The sequence below is a fragment of the Bidens hawaiensis genome, unplaced genomic scaffold, assembly GCF_021521415.1.
Source record: "Bidens hawaiensis isolate Kalapana, Puna unplaced genomic scaffold, B.hawaiensis_p1.1 tig00026837_1, whole genome shotgun sequence".
Classification (NCBI taxonomy): domain Eukaryota; kingdom Viridiplantae; phylum Streptophyta; class Magnoliopsida; order Asterales; family Asteraceae; genus Bidens; species Bidens hawaiensis.
In genome coordinates, this window is record NW_027494319.1 from 77,056 (window position 1) to 93,843 (window position 16,788).

General features: G+C 37.3%; 1 protein-coding gene across 1 annotated transcript; it reads right to left on the reverse strand.

Annotated features, from left to right (window-relative positions):
- Positions 1-4,207: 4,207 nt before the first annotated feature.
- On the reverse strand, positions 4,208-16,047 carry LOC143574073 (myosin-9-like). The gene is made up of 39 exons (XM_077058792.1): positions 15,853-16,047; positions 15,742-15,818; positions 14,652-14,780; positions 14,144-14,287; positions 13,877-14,022; positions 13,642-13,798; positions 13,080-13,138; positions 12,814-12,973; positions 12,596-12,745; positions 11,834-11,970; positions 11,567-11,713; positions 11,360-11,461; positions 11,226-11,283; positions 11,026-11,127; positions 10,839-10,876; positions 10,598-10,724; positions 10,331-10,513; positions 10,083-10,214; positions 9,890-9,999; positions 9,737-9,797; positions 9,369-9,546; positions 8,774-8,979; positions 8,581-8,700; positions 8,301-8,399; positions 7,980-8,204; positions 7,385-7,524; positions 6,734-6,845; positions 6,612-6,641; positions 6,274-6,525; positions 6,038-6,190; positions 5,758-5,964; positions 5,530-5,673; positions 5,372-5,442; positions 5,176-5,275; positions 5,009-5,065; positions 4,859-4,915; positions 4,692-4,772; positions 4,439-4,521; positions 4,208-4,353 (listed from the first exon to the last, which is right to left on the reverse strand). Exons 2-39 carry the CDS (start codon positions 15,742-15,744, stop codon positions 4,227-4,229), a joined length of 4,587 nt encoding a protein of 1,528 aa, XP_076914907.1. The 5' UTR covers positions 15,745-15,818; positions 15,853-16,047; the 3' UTR covers positions 4,208-4,226.
- Between the last annotated feature and the right edge of the window lie 741 nt (positions 16,048-16,788).

Consider the following 16,788-nt stretch of genomic DNA (forward strand, 5'->3'; position numbering starts at 1 on the left):
GGCGTTGAATCTTGCCATCCCGTCTCTCCCGAAGAGGATGTCGTATGTGTGGTGTGGCTTTCTCATCACGACAAAGTCCACATCTTCTGTGCGGGAGTGTTTCCCATCCGTAAGAGTGACGGGGAAAGATAGGATACCCAGGGGGTGTTTGTGCTGCCATCAAACCCTTCCATCGAGGCGCAGATCGTTTCCAGGCGTTCCTTGTCTTTGTCATCTAGCTTGTCAAAGAACTGCCTGTACATCACCGTTGACGAGGCGCCGTTGTCAGCAAGAGTGCGGGAAGTGATGTAGTGCCCCAGCTGGCTTTTGATGACGATAGGGCCTTCTTTGCTGGGTCCTCCTGGCACTCTCGGGAAGCGCACCTCAGTTTCCTTCCACGCACATGGTTCTGGCGTTCGCCTTTTTCTTCCTCTGATCTTACCATGAACCATATTGATGCTGATGTCAACGGGCTTTCGTCCGTTGCCTCGGTACCGGTTGTCGTTCCGTCCTCCCTTCTTGATTGATGCCACCAGGTGTGCCAGTCTTCCATCCTTGACGAATGCTTCAACAATATCCTTCAAGGATGTACACTCTTCCGTACCATGACCTTTTGTCCCGTGGAAGTCACAGGATTTGCTCTGATCCGCATTAGGTCGCTGTCGGATCATTGGAGCTTTTGGCCACGGTAGCTTTTCAGTGGCAAATATCTCCGTGACGCTTTTGGTGAGTGGCGTCCACCGGTGCTTTTGGCTTGAAGGGTGTGTGTGATTTCTTCCGCCAACAAGAGGGTTAGAGCTGGATGAGGTGTCAAAGTTTACCCTTGACTGCCAGATACCTAGCTTCCTCTTTTTGTTCTGCCGGGCGATCCGAACATTGTTCTCTCTTGTCCTCTGCGTGTAGAGGTGTGTACTCTGGGGAAGATCCCTTCCCAGTTGCTTTTCCGTCTCGGCAAAGCGCTTGGCCGCCGTCATGATGGCATCCCATGTTGATGGCATGCCATCCTTACCCGTCAATGTGCGGATAAGCTCTGGGTATTCGGCGCCTTGGATGAAGGCGGCGCGAACCAGATCTTCACTTATGTTGCCGAGACTTTGCTTTTTGGAGTTGAAGCGGGTGATGAAGTCTAGTAAAGATTCATCCTCCTCTCTAACGCAGTTGAGGATCGTCCACTGTTCTTCAGTATATTTCCTCTGTTGGCTGAAGTGCTGGCTGAACTTGTTCTGAAAGTCCGCCCAGTCATATATGTGGTGGACCGGTAAACGATCGAACCATGCCCTGGCCGCTCCAACCAGAGTCATCTGGAACATATAACACCACGTGGGTTCCGTCCAGTTACTGACGGTTGCCCCCGCAATGAATCTGTTCAAGTGGTCGTCTGGGTCGGATAGACCATCATAAGTGCCAATGTTGGACATTTGTTTGGCACTTCTCGGGGCGATTGCTTCCGCAATGTCCCTTGCGAACTTTGACTTTCCTGCATTTGTAGCAGTTGGCCTAAAGGTTTTGGAGAAGTCACGCGGGTTTCTCTCCGCATTCGTTGGTTTAAAAGCTTCCCCAAAATTCCTTTTCGGCTGGAAGTCCGTTTCCTTACGCTTCCCTTTCGCCTTATGGCGAGGGTTTGCGTCGGTATCGGATTCTTCCCTCTCGTCGTCTGAGTACTCGCCCTCGCTGTTCATATTGAGATGTTGGCGAGTACTGCCGAATTCGTCAGCCTGTTGAACTGAACGCAAGCGTTCGTCCAATTCAGCTTGGAACTCTCTCTGACGTGCTTCGGCCCACGCCTTCACTTGATCTAGTGTTTGGCGAGGGACCCTCGTTCGTTTTTCCAACTGGGCATCTGTGAACCCCAGTGGAATATTTACTGCACTTGCCCCGGCTTGGGTAGTCGGGGTAGTGTTCGTAAGAATTGTATAACCGCCGGTGTTCCCCCCAGTTGCTGGGGTTGTGGTTACCGGGGTTTCTTGGTCGGTTACTGGCCTTAGGACCGGAGTAACGTTAACCATTTCTTCAGAAATTTTGAAAAAACTAAATTAGTTCTAGCTTTTATGCACGGATGGCGCCAATGAAGAAACACTAAGTGAACCCTGGACAGATTATAGATAATCTGGGGGTTAAGTAATGTTTCCCACGAGGATGAGGTCCAGCAGAGAAGGTTGTTCTTCTGGAGACCTGCAAAACAAACACCGTAAGCTCGTCACTGAGAAGGGGGGGTTCCTCCTTGTGACCACCCTCCGGCGTGAGAATCAGACTAGATTGCTTTGAATATAAGTGTATATTAAGAGATTGCTAGATAAGATTGAGATATCAGATGATGTCCTTACCATTCCAAGGTGTTGGAGTATTTATAGCCGAAGGTAGGTTTCCTAGAAGGTACAGCCGGCTGAATAGTATTCCTGTTCCACCAACAGTGGACTATGCACAGGCCATGCTGGTTGGTGGATAAGCTACGGCCAACAGTAAAGGTCGGCTGTATACTGTTCCTTTACTGCCGGCTATGCACTGTTCCACCAACTGTAGGCTGCGCATGTCCCATCGTAAGGGTTGGTGAGTAGGCAGCGGCTAATAGTGACAAACAGTACTAGAGGGTGCTCCTCCTCGTATTGTTGTCGGTGAGCTGTCACCCTGTGATTGGTTCATGGGCTGCTCTGGTCAAATTGTCTGTTCCGCCCGTACCTTAGTAGGTATAGTACGAAAGACCTTCCAGAAGCATACGGACTGGCTCATTTAGGCGGGAGTATTCCCGCCTTGCTCATTCCTTCATGTGACTACTGAAGTGGCTAATGCCTTGTGCGTGTAGTCTTGCTGTTAGTGCGGGTAGCCTTCCCTGATGGCTTGTATCCGCAGCTGCGGGAACAGGCGGGGTACTTCACCATTGGGAGGCTTTCCCTGCAGGTACAGCTGGCGTACTGCGCGTAAGGTTCTTTGAGCATGGTGGGTCCTGCTGGAGCAGTTGGTCATTGCGCAGACGTCCCTGTTCAAGGTGAGTCTTGCGGGTCCAACTGGGCTCTGCTGGGACCTACCTCTTCAGATGGATTCACCCACTGACCGCAGAGTGTCCTGATTATATTATATTAATATATATATATACTTAATAAAGGTTACCAATCAACGGGCTAGCTTTAATTGGCCCATGAGAGATTGACTTCTAGCTAGGGTTTATAAGACTAGGCAATCTAATTAATATCTTAACTATAGAGCTAGGTTACTCTTCAACACCCCTATCCATTTGATGTTATACGGTCGGCTAGAGGTGTACGTATAACGCACATGTGTTATGTTAAATGCCCGTATAGGGCGTTCTTATGCAAAATAATAATCTTAAGAAAACTATAACATTCCCTATACTAGTGAAACGATGGCACACATATGGAAACACCCTGTCAAGATTTTTGGACTTTGTACTCGAAGACAACAACCATCACAAAGCCACCAGCCACCAATCCGGCCGGAACAGATAAGTTTCTTTCGTTTATTTCATTCAACTTACCAAGTGAATCCAGACATGAAGCAAGTTTTTTATTTGCTTGCATGTTGTTCTGACTATTATATTTAGTTTGTTTTGACTATTATATTTAGTGTTACAAGCCAAACAAAAGAACTCAACCCAAAAGACTAGTCTGATAGGTGAGGGAACCCATTTGGCTTATAAACCCCACATCAGTTGCCCATACAGCCGATGTGGGACAAGTCCCATACCTTGCAATGGTTTCAGTCTGTAACATTTAAGGTTAGTTATAAGATATTTAAGAAGAAAGTTATTAATCCTGGAATCTTCAATAATATACACAAAGATATAAATGATTTGAAAGGCAAAATAATGAGCATTATGTGTTCGTGTTTACAAGTTCATTAAACTTGTGTTACAAGATTATAAACCATGAAGAGCACATACAATTTTGCTCAAAATCACATGGTTAATAATATAGTGTTTTTCTCCTTGCATAGTCAGGCGTTGTCGGACTAGGCTGATGACATTGTTTGTGATTGCACTCGTTATGAGTATACTCCTCTTTCTTGATTTGCAAACCAAAACCACTAGCTAGAACCACATCAAGGATTAACGAAAGTTGTGTTAAAACTACAACAAACCAAAATCTATAGCATATGGATCAAAAGAATGAGATTTAAATAGCATCTGTGAAACAAACGGACTAAAATCACTAAACATGCTGCTAAAATCAAACCTACCATCAAGAGTCAACTTCCAGAAAACGAACTATAATGGGAAACTGAAATCCGAATGATCATGATTCAGCACGTGACAATAAGAAACTGAAACCCGAATTATCACGGATAAGTGGCGGGGGCTCAACATCTGCTATATTGATCTGATCCATTGATTTGGAGAGGTCATCAACAGAGAATGGTATGCTGCACATCAGATATTTCATTAAATAGAGAAAATTAGTTAAGAGCAACAAACAAATATCAAAATTATTTAGTTGATTAGTTGAACCTTGAATCATCATCCAGCAGGAATGAGCTACTGACAGCATTGTTTGAATCTTCAGTCATCAGCACCCTCATGTTGGAAATTACCTGTTAACACAGGTGCAATTTTGACCAATGTAAGAAAGTGGACAAAAAGTGTTTCTGGTCAACCAGCCCGACCCGCCCGTTTTGCTATCTCTGATATCTTAATATGAGAAATGAGGGTAACACATCGGTGTGCATATATTTTTTAAAAAAAGTATTAAAATGATACATACATCTGGAGAAAGACTATGAGTGCCATATTTGTCATCCCAGTACATAGTACTGATTCTGTAGAGCTGTTGTATGCTAAGAACCTGCAATTGAAATAATAGTTTTACCATCAGTTCTATATTGAATCGACGTCTACTGTTCGTTTTAAAATACGGGAACTGAGACTTACTGGGCATAAATCATGACTTATTTCATCCAGTGTCTTCTTTGGCTTCTGATGAATAACCTGAAACCAATAGATAAAAACTGTTAAGCAAAATCACACAAATAACTTAATATGAGATATGGTAAAAGAAAAATAGAAAATAAGATGAATTACCAGGAACCCAATAGCTTGTCTTATGTGCTTGAGCTCGTCCCACGCTGTACCTGCATACTGAAATTTGATTTCTCAAAAGTTAGTGAAACTTATGGGGAATAAATAGTTACATGCCAAGCCCATATGTTAACTACCCTATAAACATAATATATAAAAATCATTATTACCTCTTCGGTTGCCTTGTAACACCACTGTTCTAGTTCAGACAATCCTGCCTTGACATACTCTCCATTACTGAAAGAGCAGCACTCTCGTCTCAACAGAAGACTGCAAGTGTAATTTTATAAAAAATTAAAGATAAATGAACAAGTTTCCACCCATGTAAGTATGTAAACATGTCTTAGAAGCTTCTTATCTCAGAACCTGTTGAATAATTGTACATTGATGAAGGAAAATATCTGCGTGAAGATTTTGCGAACCAAAAATGGCGGTACCTACAAAGACAGAATATGTGATGTGAGCAAAGTTTTCAGCATTATATGAAAATAGTGAAGCAAACATGTGAGAAACAGTGCACTGACATTGTTAGATTTCAACATGTTTAAGAAGCATCCAATGTTGTTAACAATCCCTTGCCAGTGAGCAATCAGGATATCCTGAGAAGCAGCACTTGCTAATGCAACAGCAGTCCCCTTCAGCAAGTTTGCTCGGGATATTCTTGGTGCCTAAATCATTCACATATACTAAGATGTTAAAGCTTCAAACAGATTTAAGAAAGAAAATTAATTTGCAAAGGGATTGATTGATACCTGAATGCACAATCCAAGCAATGGAGAAATCTCTTTCTTTAAATTGTCACGTATCATTCCATATATTTTTTCAACATATGCTGTTAATTGCTGTTTAAATAGCAAAGCAGGGTATTTGGCTTCAACTTGCTGTAACGAGTCAGATCCACCATTTGCCTCTCCATCTATTGCAGAGATGTTTACACCTTGTGGAGTTCCACGAAAACTCTACAAAATCATCAAATGCTAATAAACTTTACATATCAAATCATATTAGTTTGTTTCTTTTTCTTTGGTTTACCTGAGTCATCCTTCCAAATAAGGTATTTGATGTTGCTCTTCGGTGCGGTGTGGCCCCCCCAGCACCACTAACTTTCAGTGTGCGTTGCAACAGCAGCAGCAATGTTGATGCATTGGATAACCAATAGGCTAAGACTTCATTGTTATCTTGTGTCTTCATTAAAAGGAAAAGGAAACTTACATTAAGAATAATAACTATACCAAAAAGAATGATAATACAGTCCCTGAAATTTATACCTCAATTGCTTGGCCTATGGTTTGAATTATACGGTCAAAAATGCTGGTTTTTTCAACTTCAAATGATCGCCACTGTTTCAGACATTTGTAAATGATGCATGCAGCAACCGGTCGTCCTTTTGAGAATCCTAAGGGTTGTGCAATACATCGAATGAGCAAATCCTGATATTCTTGTTGTTTCTCATTAAGTGACTTTTGTGGTCTCTCCTCCACGTCAGCATCCTTCGTTTGTGCTGAAGGACTAGAAGGTTCCTGTTATATTTTTAAAAACATGCATATTTATGTAAATGTATACAAAGTTAGAAACCATAATCGGAATTTGAGAAACTTCAACTTACCGCAGACTCCCTTTTTATACTTTCGGTCCTCTGTCATTGTTTCAAGGGGAAAGGAAAGAAAGATGAGAGATGTAAATATTAAAATTTATCTTAAAGACAAAAATGAAGAATCCTATGGGTACCCTTATTGATTTTGATCTTGCTGCTTGTAGCTTGGAATGTTGTGCCATTGTTAATGCTTGCTGGCGAAGAACCTTGTTTTCTGACTCTATGTTGGCGAGCTTCTCCTCCATCCTGGAAAGAATAATAATTTATATCATAGCTGTTGAAAAATATCCTATCTTTGAATGTTATATATTAAAACTGATGGAAACTAATAATGAGTGTTTTACTTATAACCTGTAATTTATCTAATATTTTGTTGGATTATTTACTCAAGCTAAAACACACTTCTGTGTTCCCGAGTTCATTTAAGAAAAGAAAGGCAAGGAAAAGAAAATTTTCTCTTCTTATCTTTTCTTTTGGTATCTCCTCTTTCTCTTCAACTTATTTTCCTTCCTAATCTTTCCAATTTGGAAAGATATAAATTCTTTTATTTTACTCATCATTTTCTCCTCCCTCCCCTCCTTTTCTTTCTTTAAATGAAACTCGGGAACACCTCTTTTAAATTTTCATTCCTTTTCTTTTCTTAAATGAAACTCGGGAACACAACATATTTTTTCCATCTCTCCTTTTCCTTCCCTTTCCTCAGTTAAATGAAACTCGGGTTGATTCACTTTTTAAATGGTCAAAACAAAGTAAGCTAAACAGACGTTATTGGCTGTAACAGTTACCTAGTCAAAGATTCTTGAAGTTGATTCGCCCTGTTAACAGTTTCTTCCAACTTCTGCTGCTTACTTTCACTTGATCCAAGGGCTTCAGTGCACTTCTTTTCAGATTCATTAGCTCGGTTTCTCTCTGATTCTAAAGACCTCTGCATCACAACAATTATAAAAATATATTAACCCGGGTATGGTTTGATGATGGAGAATCCTTATTTATCTTCAAACGTTTGAATTTTATAAAAAGGACATGGGATGGAAACACCTGCTGATCAGATGGGATTCAAACTTTATCACTTATTTGTTCAAGTTATCTTTTGGTGTTTTTTTATCCTTATCTTTATTTTCTAGAACATGTTTAAAAGGCGTTAGCTTTTCTTTTGCAGGGATTTGATTTGTTTATAACTATTAAGTTATTAAGAAACCTTTGGGTTTGAAGTATGTTTGATAATCTTTTCCGTAATTCTTGAATCATTTGATTGATAACCAAAACTGCATCATGGTTGCATTCAAGACATAAAGAAGCAGTAAAAAACAAAACAGCCTTTTTGTCATTGTCTTTGGTAAATCAGGTCAATACTTATAATTTATGTGCAGCCAACATTACCTTCAACTCTTCCACCTCTGCACTTAATTTGTCTATCTTTTCTGTGTCTTCTACATGAATTGGGACAGTTTTTTCAACAATAGTTGATGCTTCCTCGATTGCTTTTTGGGCAGCTTCGCGTTCCTTAATAAGCAATTCATCTGTTTCTTCAAGTTTAGCCTGCACGGCTTGCAGGGAGCTCTGCAATTTCTGAATTTCATGTCCTTTTGCTTCTTCCAAGTCAGTCTGCACGTTTGCCATTAACATTTTGTCAACATACATACAAGCATATGTTTTTTTGTAGCTACACTTGAGAAGTGTATTGTGTCAAACTAGCATTACCCTCATGCGTTTTTCCAACTGTAGACGCCAGGTGAGGTCTTCTACTTGCTTTTGAAGCTTATCTTTTGCTTCCTGGAGTAAACCTGTGTCCTTCGCTGCCTGTGCATATTGAAAATGAGCAACTAGTTAAAAATTGAATGCATGGGATTTTTTATGTAACTGAATGGGGAAAATGAAGAGGAGCTAGGGTTTTTATATCATCGCATTGCAAACCAAACACTACCTAAGAAAATCACAACTAATACCCAAAAAGATTAAATCTAAAATATGAGCTACATACTTTTTTTAGAAACCGAAGCTCTCTTCTAGCAACTCTCCCTCTCCATCGGGTTTGTGTAACAATTGCTGACCTCATCAGTCTCTTATAGTATTTGAAGTCTCTATGGCGGTGCCAGTTGGCCTGCAAATATGACTCATTAGAGTAAAAAAAACAAAAATGGATTAATGTGTAACAATTGATAGCAAGTACTGACTTGTACAAGAAGTGCTGCTTTAGTTATCTTTCTGTGTCTAAATTCGTTATGAGCAGCCATTGCTCTCAATCCTGTCTGGAGAACAGTGACTGAGAACTTGAGTTTGCTGTACCACATCATTAATGAATGTCGCCTATAATGTTTCTGTATTTTAAGTGATGCAGCCTGCCTTTTCATGTGTTCAAATAATTTAACACCAAGCTTTCCTATTACAAACAACATGAAAGAGTGTGAGTGAAATTGTTAACAAGATAAATGGAGAAAACATGCATATGTAAGAGATTTGAAAACAGTAGCCAAAAAAAGGGGTATGCATGCATCTGAAAATTTGAAAATTTAAAGTTTTTAAGAGTTGAAAGTCAGTTACTAGAAAACAACTGTAAGATGATTACAAAAATGGAAAAAAACTAAGGTTCCTCATCTTATATAAGAACTTATGAAAGTTTGTACTGTTTTGGAAGTGATTAAATTTTATATTACCCTAAATAGAAATTTAATGGAAGTCTGCTATCTTTTTACGCAATATATAGCCAGAATCATGGGAGTTATGTAACAAAAAGCATTTCAGATGGTGAAGTTATCGAGAAAAACAAACCTCTACATAGAGATTGCATTGAAATAGAAGCTTTCCTCAAAGCAAGAAAACGGTTCCTAGTGATATGTGTTCTTATCTTTCTTTGAATTTTTTTGGCTGCAGTGTTGAGTATTAGAGCTCTCTGTGCATCTAGGTCCGCCATCTGTCCAGCCCTAAGGAAAACTTTTGTTTTTCCAATCTGGCATACCAATGACACACCTTCTTTAGTACGAGAATTGTGAAATACTGCTGAGCGAAAACTGTAAGTTGATAATAATAATAATAATAATAATAATAATGCTTGACGCTTTCGTGTTATTAGGCCTTTTGTAGTTTTTAAGATAAACATATTTCATGGTTAAGAATAAGGATTATATGTCTTATATTACCTGAGCCCCTTGAAGCTTCATCTTGTCAATAATCTTTTTACATGCATCCTTTGCATCAAGACTGTTAATATAAGAAACAAACTAAATGTTAGAGCATATGCATGCCTATATTCAGCATTGTTCTAACTAGATATCACAAAGAATTCTACTTACTTCCCTCCCAAAACCTCTGGAGCAAGAAGACTGAATCGATTAAGGAAATCAAAAAAACTCTTGCGAGTTGGGTATCCAGCCATGCTTATACGAATTGCTTCTAGAACACCCTTCACGAGGAGTGAAAAGCACTCTATATGAGATTGAAAAGGACTAAAATGAGTGAAAATATTATTAACTTAAACTCACTCACCCCACAACGTAATTGTTGCATGATGTTGGCATTCTCAAAGATGGAAGGTTTAAGAAGATTATTTGGCTTCACACATCTAATATAATGTGGTTCTGTGGAATTTAAAGTTTCCATTAATTGTTGAAGTTGTAGCTGCATTATTTAGAAACAATGTCAGAACCCAGATGTGTTCCCACATGACATATTTCTTTTCTTGTCTCCAAATCTTTTTGGAGGCAGAAAATAACGCATTTTAATAGACTAATCACCTTAAAGCGAGAACCTAATGACGAGAATTTAGCAGATTTGTTTGAAGATTTGTTTGTCTCTTCAGGGACTGGAGGGAAAAGTCCTGCTACAAAAGAGCACTTGGAAGCCAACAACAAATCTTGATGTTCTGGAACGACATAATCTTTGTTTTTGTCTAGAAAGAGTTCAGACATATAATGAACCTGAGCATACATATAAAGCAGATACTTCAATTTTTTTACAAAGGTTAGCAACTTTTATATAGTATAATGAAAAAGTTAAATTACCTCTCCAGCATAATGAGAAATGATGAAATCACTGCGAGCCAATTTGGGTTTGACAAACCTTTGGTGACTTTTGAATGTCTGATAAAGCTTCTGTGAAAATGTTTCATGAGTTGATTTGGGAAACATGCTGGAAACAGAAACAAAAAAAACGAGTCAGAAATACTGTTCTCCTAGACCAGCCTTGCAAGTAAATATGTAAGAAACTGGATCTAATGTGTCTGAGCTGCAAAATACTGCATACCAGGCTTCATCAAGTAGAGCAATAATTCCGCCAGGTTTCTGCAAATGTAGTACAACCATTAGAGCATGATTTGTAGATATAATTTGGATTGTAGATTATACAATATGTCAACATATATCCACATGTACCAGTGATCACATAGTAACTATTCCTTAATGAAAATTTCAGATTTTGAATTTCTATGTACCTTTTCAATAAGTTCTAGGACATCTTTATTATCAACAAATTCTATGTAGCTCCAGTCAATTTGCTCTTTGGTATATTCCTCTTGCTCCATCTTGAACACATGCTGTATTAGATAAAAAAAAAAGAACAATAAGCATCAATGATATCTTCAGAAATAAAAATAAAAAGGGCGTTGACCATTAATGTAAAAAATGTCAGAACCTGATTGAAATGTTGTTGCAGCTTCTCATTAGTAAAGTTGATGCAGAATTGTTCAAAACTGCACAAGACAACTATTGTTGATCATCGCTGAAAAAGCTTTGTATATAATTATTATTCCAGCACGTCAGATTTACCTATTTTGCTTGAAGCTCTCAAAACCATAAATGTCGAGAACACCAATCAGATATTTTGAATTAGGATCTTGACCAATTGACATATTGATTTTATCCACTAACCTGCAGATTTAATAATCATGCACATTCAGAACCACTTTAGTAATTCAAGTCAATTGTAATGAATGTACACAGAATAACATACTATGCAAAGGGAGATTGAAATACCAGTCAAATAAGCGGGAATATAATGTCTTAGCCAAACCATCCCTGCTAGTGGTTGCTGCATCAGGAGGAAGACTTCTTTTGATAACTTCTTCTGGGGTAACCATCACACGTTTTAACAGTGCATCCTCTAGTGCCGCGCGATCACACCTGCAAATCATACAACAACATGTCAGCAATACAGAAAGGAAAATACTTGCATACATGCATACACATGCACATACATATATTCTTGTAAACTTAACGTAAGAAATAAATATATAAACACACATGAGTAGGTCTGCTGTCATCTTCAGATGAAATTTCGATTTGTCATCTTTCAGCAGAGATGAATCAACCTCTTTTCCTTTGATAAACTGGACATTACCAAGATGGAGAATTGCAGCTATAAGTCGAAAAATTGCTTCCTGGAAGACAGACCATGTTATTGCAGTTTAATTAGAAATTTAGAATAACAAAAAGATAACTATAATAATTACTCAAGTATTCAGAAGTTTTCATTAAGGCTACCCTGATATTAAAGCAGCTTCAAAGGTAATCCAGTAATCAAATTGGTTTCTTTTATACGGACTCACGCATAATATATATCATGCGTGAAAGATATTGTAAAATGACAAGATGCCCCAAATTGAAGATTTAATCACATTTAGAGTTGAAAACTGACACAATTGTCCTTGATACTAGTTATGTTCTTAGTAGTAATTATAATGGACTAGAGGGTATCTATGTGTAGCTACTGACTCCATATATACAGGTCTATACAACCCTATCATTAAAACGATCAAGATACAACATTATTCCTAGTTTAACTTTGTCATAATACAACTTAGATGTTAGTATGTAGTTTAGGTGCATCTTTCCTGTTTACAATTTCCAGCAAGTATTTTGCTAGAACCAGCATAAGGAAAACCAAATTGATACCTGGGTGATCCCTAACGTTGTTTTAATCTTTGGTGGCCTTGATGAAAACTTTGAATACCTTGTTGGCCTATGTATACATTATTTCAAATGTAATATTGAAGATCGTATAACCTGATCTGTGTCAGTTATTCCGACAACATCCATCGCTCTTCTAGTGTCAAGATAATCTTGAGCTTCGTTTATACCAGCAAGTTTGTAGCAGTTTGATTGATTGAGATAGTGAAATGTTTTAGGATCTCCCAGTTTATATTTTTCAACTTCCTGAAAAAAACATATTTTATAATCAGATAGAATTTTAGTAATGAAATGTGTACTTTGTGTAAATCAACCTCAGGAGGTGCTGCACATAGAAGATAGAAACAGTGGTAATTGCGTTCAGGATCTGAAATCTGGCAAACGCGAGATTTCTCAAGCAGGTATGTTCTGATGGCTGCTCCAGATATTCTTCCATGTGTATCAAACTGAATCTCAACAAATTTTCCAAAGCGACTACAGCAGGAAAAAAAAAAGATCCATCAATGAGAACTAATTTCACAATTTATTTGCTGCAATTAAAAAAGTTCTGCTTAATTTGTAATATAATTTAGCACTGCACCTTGAATTATTATTTCTAACAGTTTTTGCATTTCCAAATGCTTCCAGAACTGGATTTGACTGCGTTTACGAACATTTAATCAAGTGAGACAGATAAGTTACTAGTTAGCATTAGAATGCGAATAAAATACCAGCAAGCATAAACTTTTTTGTACTGCTTTTGGCTTTTGGTGAAGCAAATCCTAGAAGGATCATCACCTACTACTCAAGCTTATTAGGTACATTCCTTACCCAATATTTTATTCTTTACATGTTCATTTTTTTTTTTTTTTGTATTCGGAAAGACTAGACAATTTCAAATTATGGTGCATAATTCAATATATCTGCCATCATTGAATCTAAAGCAGCCAGAAGCCTTCTGCACCAATTTTTATAGAACTTTATAGAGCCTATTTTACAATAGTTTAGAACACAGAAAGCATAAACAGCAAATGAGTATTTACCAAAAAAAATGCTTAAATCTGTTGCAATACGGGTAAATAATGCTAAAGTCCACGAATTAGTTACTTTAGAACATAAATATTCAATAAAATCAAGAAATACAGGAGAACTTTCCATCTTACTTCTAGAACTTGCTGCTCAACTGTCCGTCCTTCAGTGCCTTTACGACCACCCAAATAGGCTAAATAGCGCATAAGCATTTTAGTAGTCTCGGTTTTCCCAGCACCACTTTCCCCACTGACCAAGATCGAGTTGCTTTTTCCTTCATTAATCATTGCCCTGATTCATCTCAAGTAAAAATGTGTGTATAATCATTACAAAATTAGTTTTTACAATGCAAAAAGAAAGGAAAATTACCTAAAAGCAACATCTGCAATTGCAAAAACATGAGGACTTAGTTCCCCTAATGGTGCTCCTTTGTATTGTTCCATCATATGAGTTTGATATAAGTGAGTCAATCTTTGAAATGGATTAATGGCTATGAGGATATTTCCCGTATAAGTCTGTCACAGTATCAGAGCATGAATTTGCATTATCATACACCATAGTAACAATTCATCTTTTTTCTTGCCCAAATTAAACAGTAAGAAACAGACTAATGAATTGGATACAAAGACTCCTTACATAGATTTCATTGAGTTGAAATCTTGTGGCCAAATTTTGTAAAACTCCGGGTTCGTGCAAATAAGAAAGCTTAGTCATATCATCAACTCCACCAGCTGGAGCATCCAGATCTTTGGGATATATTTTTGATAAGTTTGCTGTTACCTGTGCACAGTTAAGGGTTAGTTTCCAAACTTAAGAAATTAGAAAATAGTACTTTACTTTGTCCTCTGACTTTCACTTTCGTAACGCATACCCTCAAACTCTTTTTGCAGTTCTTTTTAGTCTATAGATTAAAAATTGATAAAAACTTCTGCTGCTTAACTAATTCAGTGACAGGAACACTGAAAGCCATTCTTTTGCATGTATGCTTTGAAATTACTTAGAAGACTACATGTCCACTTACTTTATATTGAAAAGTCGAAGAAGTACTATCTTAAAGTTGTTAATCATTATTTCCAGGTTCGAGGTTTCTCAATTAAAATCAGTCAATTGAAAAAACAAAGAGTCTAGACTATATCCGTCTTACTTTCTTCCCATTGGTTGTTTCGATCTCAACTTCCTGTCCATTTATCTTTGTAACTTGTCCATCAATCCAACATACTTCTGGGTCTTCCACCCAAACATGGGTACCTAAAATGATAGTAACTGGAGCAGTCTGCAAGTTAATTCAACCCAACAAACGTCAAATGTTTAGGGAAGCATATACAAAGGCGTAACTCTCATAGAAAATATAGAGCATTTAATCACTTGTATGCAGATCTAATCTTTTATACCAAAGTTATCTTGAAAGAATGAAATATATGCTAAAAAATAAGCTAAAAACTCTGTTGCTATGCTCCAACAGAAGTAAAATTTCAGGTACAATGCTGGATGACCGGATGTGTCGTATCATCAAATTATGTTGTCAATTATGATTTTACCCGTGAATCCACAATGAGTAAAGGCCAAACTAAACAAACACTAAATTTTAGTAGGCTATTATGATCAACTTCAACCACTACATTGTTAAGTAACTCAAACCAGTAAATATTATTATAACGTTCCGTGGTGATTCAATAAACGGTCCATTTGATGAAAGATCACTCCCTCTTCATATCTATCTTAATTTGTACATTTTTTTTTTATTTATTTTTTTTGCTTGCAAAATATAACTACTGTATTTGATTTTATTTACAGACAGAACAACTGTGGTGATAAAGTAAAAGGTAACATTAAAATGTTGAATATTAGGTTTCTTATTATGAGCCCGCCCACGGGCGCATTAGATATCTAGGGTTTGCATTCCGTTATGCATACATTGTAATGCATTATTCAGTAACAATTATGAATTAGAAATGGCGATGAGTTAGTCTAAATGAGGGGAAAATATTGGTAAATGTAAGATGAATAATAACAACAACAACAACAACAATAATAATAATCATAAACAAAGCTGAATTGAAATAGGTCAATATCTAAACATCCTAAATCACAACAAACGTGGCAGAACATCTAAAGCTAAATTTCAGAGTCACAACAATCAATGATTATAACAATTAGATACTCGTTGATCTTAACATTCAAATAATAATAATGATAATAATAATAATAATAATAAGTAATGCAGATATATATACCATCTCAAGTGTTGAATCAGTCACTTCAATTTCATTCGTCTGTTACGTATCGTCAACGTCATGAATCAGAAATTGATCTCGCATTGCTGTCTTCGATAAACGGAAATTGACCGGAGAGGTTAAGACCTCCGGCGAAGTAGACGGTAAGAATGAGGAGTGAGAAATTGAAAGAAGCTTTGGATGTGAGTGAATTGTGAGACATGATTGTGTTTGTGTGTTGTAAGAAAACCCTAAGGAATCGGAGGCGTTTGAAATGTTGTAGAAATGCGCTGATTTTTGGGACCTGCTTGTGGTTCCTGAATTTTGGCGGGTCTTCTTCAATTCTAAACACTCACTCATCCTACAAACCTGGGAAGACGTACACCAATTGTTAATTTTTATTTTTTTTTTAAATAAAATATTTATATTTTTTTAAAGGATACTAAAAAATAATAAATAAATATTGTTTTTTTATATTACAATACAAATTTATTGGTTTAAAATAAATATTGTTCGCTACCGGAGATTTTGGCGAAATCAAATCGGCAGTTGAAAATGGATGAAACAAGGATGTTTTTATTGTAGTGTTAACCAATAACTATACGTATCACTTTATTACGTTCTTTTGTTGAAATTGAGGTTTAAACAAACTGAGTTGCTCATAGCATGTTTATGCTCACTAAGAGCTCAAATTGAGGCAACATAAAACCGGCTAGAGCCTAAGTTGAGGTGTGCGTGTAACTCAAACTTGAGTGTACACGCGAATTTAAATGAGTCTATAAATTATACAAATACAATAGTTTGCATGTAATATAATTATGTTAATATGATTGTAAACCCAATTGCTAAGATGCAAACCTATGATTGATTGAGGCAAACTGGTGATTAATAAGTAGACGTCACATAGCATCCACTAATTTTGTTTTATTTTTCAAACAGTGGGTTAATTTATATACAAATATAAAAAGAATACTTTAACAAGAAATGTATGTGATGTTGTGATAAGGTTGTTGCTCAACAACTTGTGAGACTTAGGTCAACCCTCACGGAAGCTGGTTTTCATAAAAT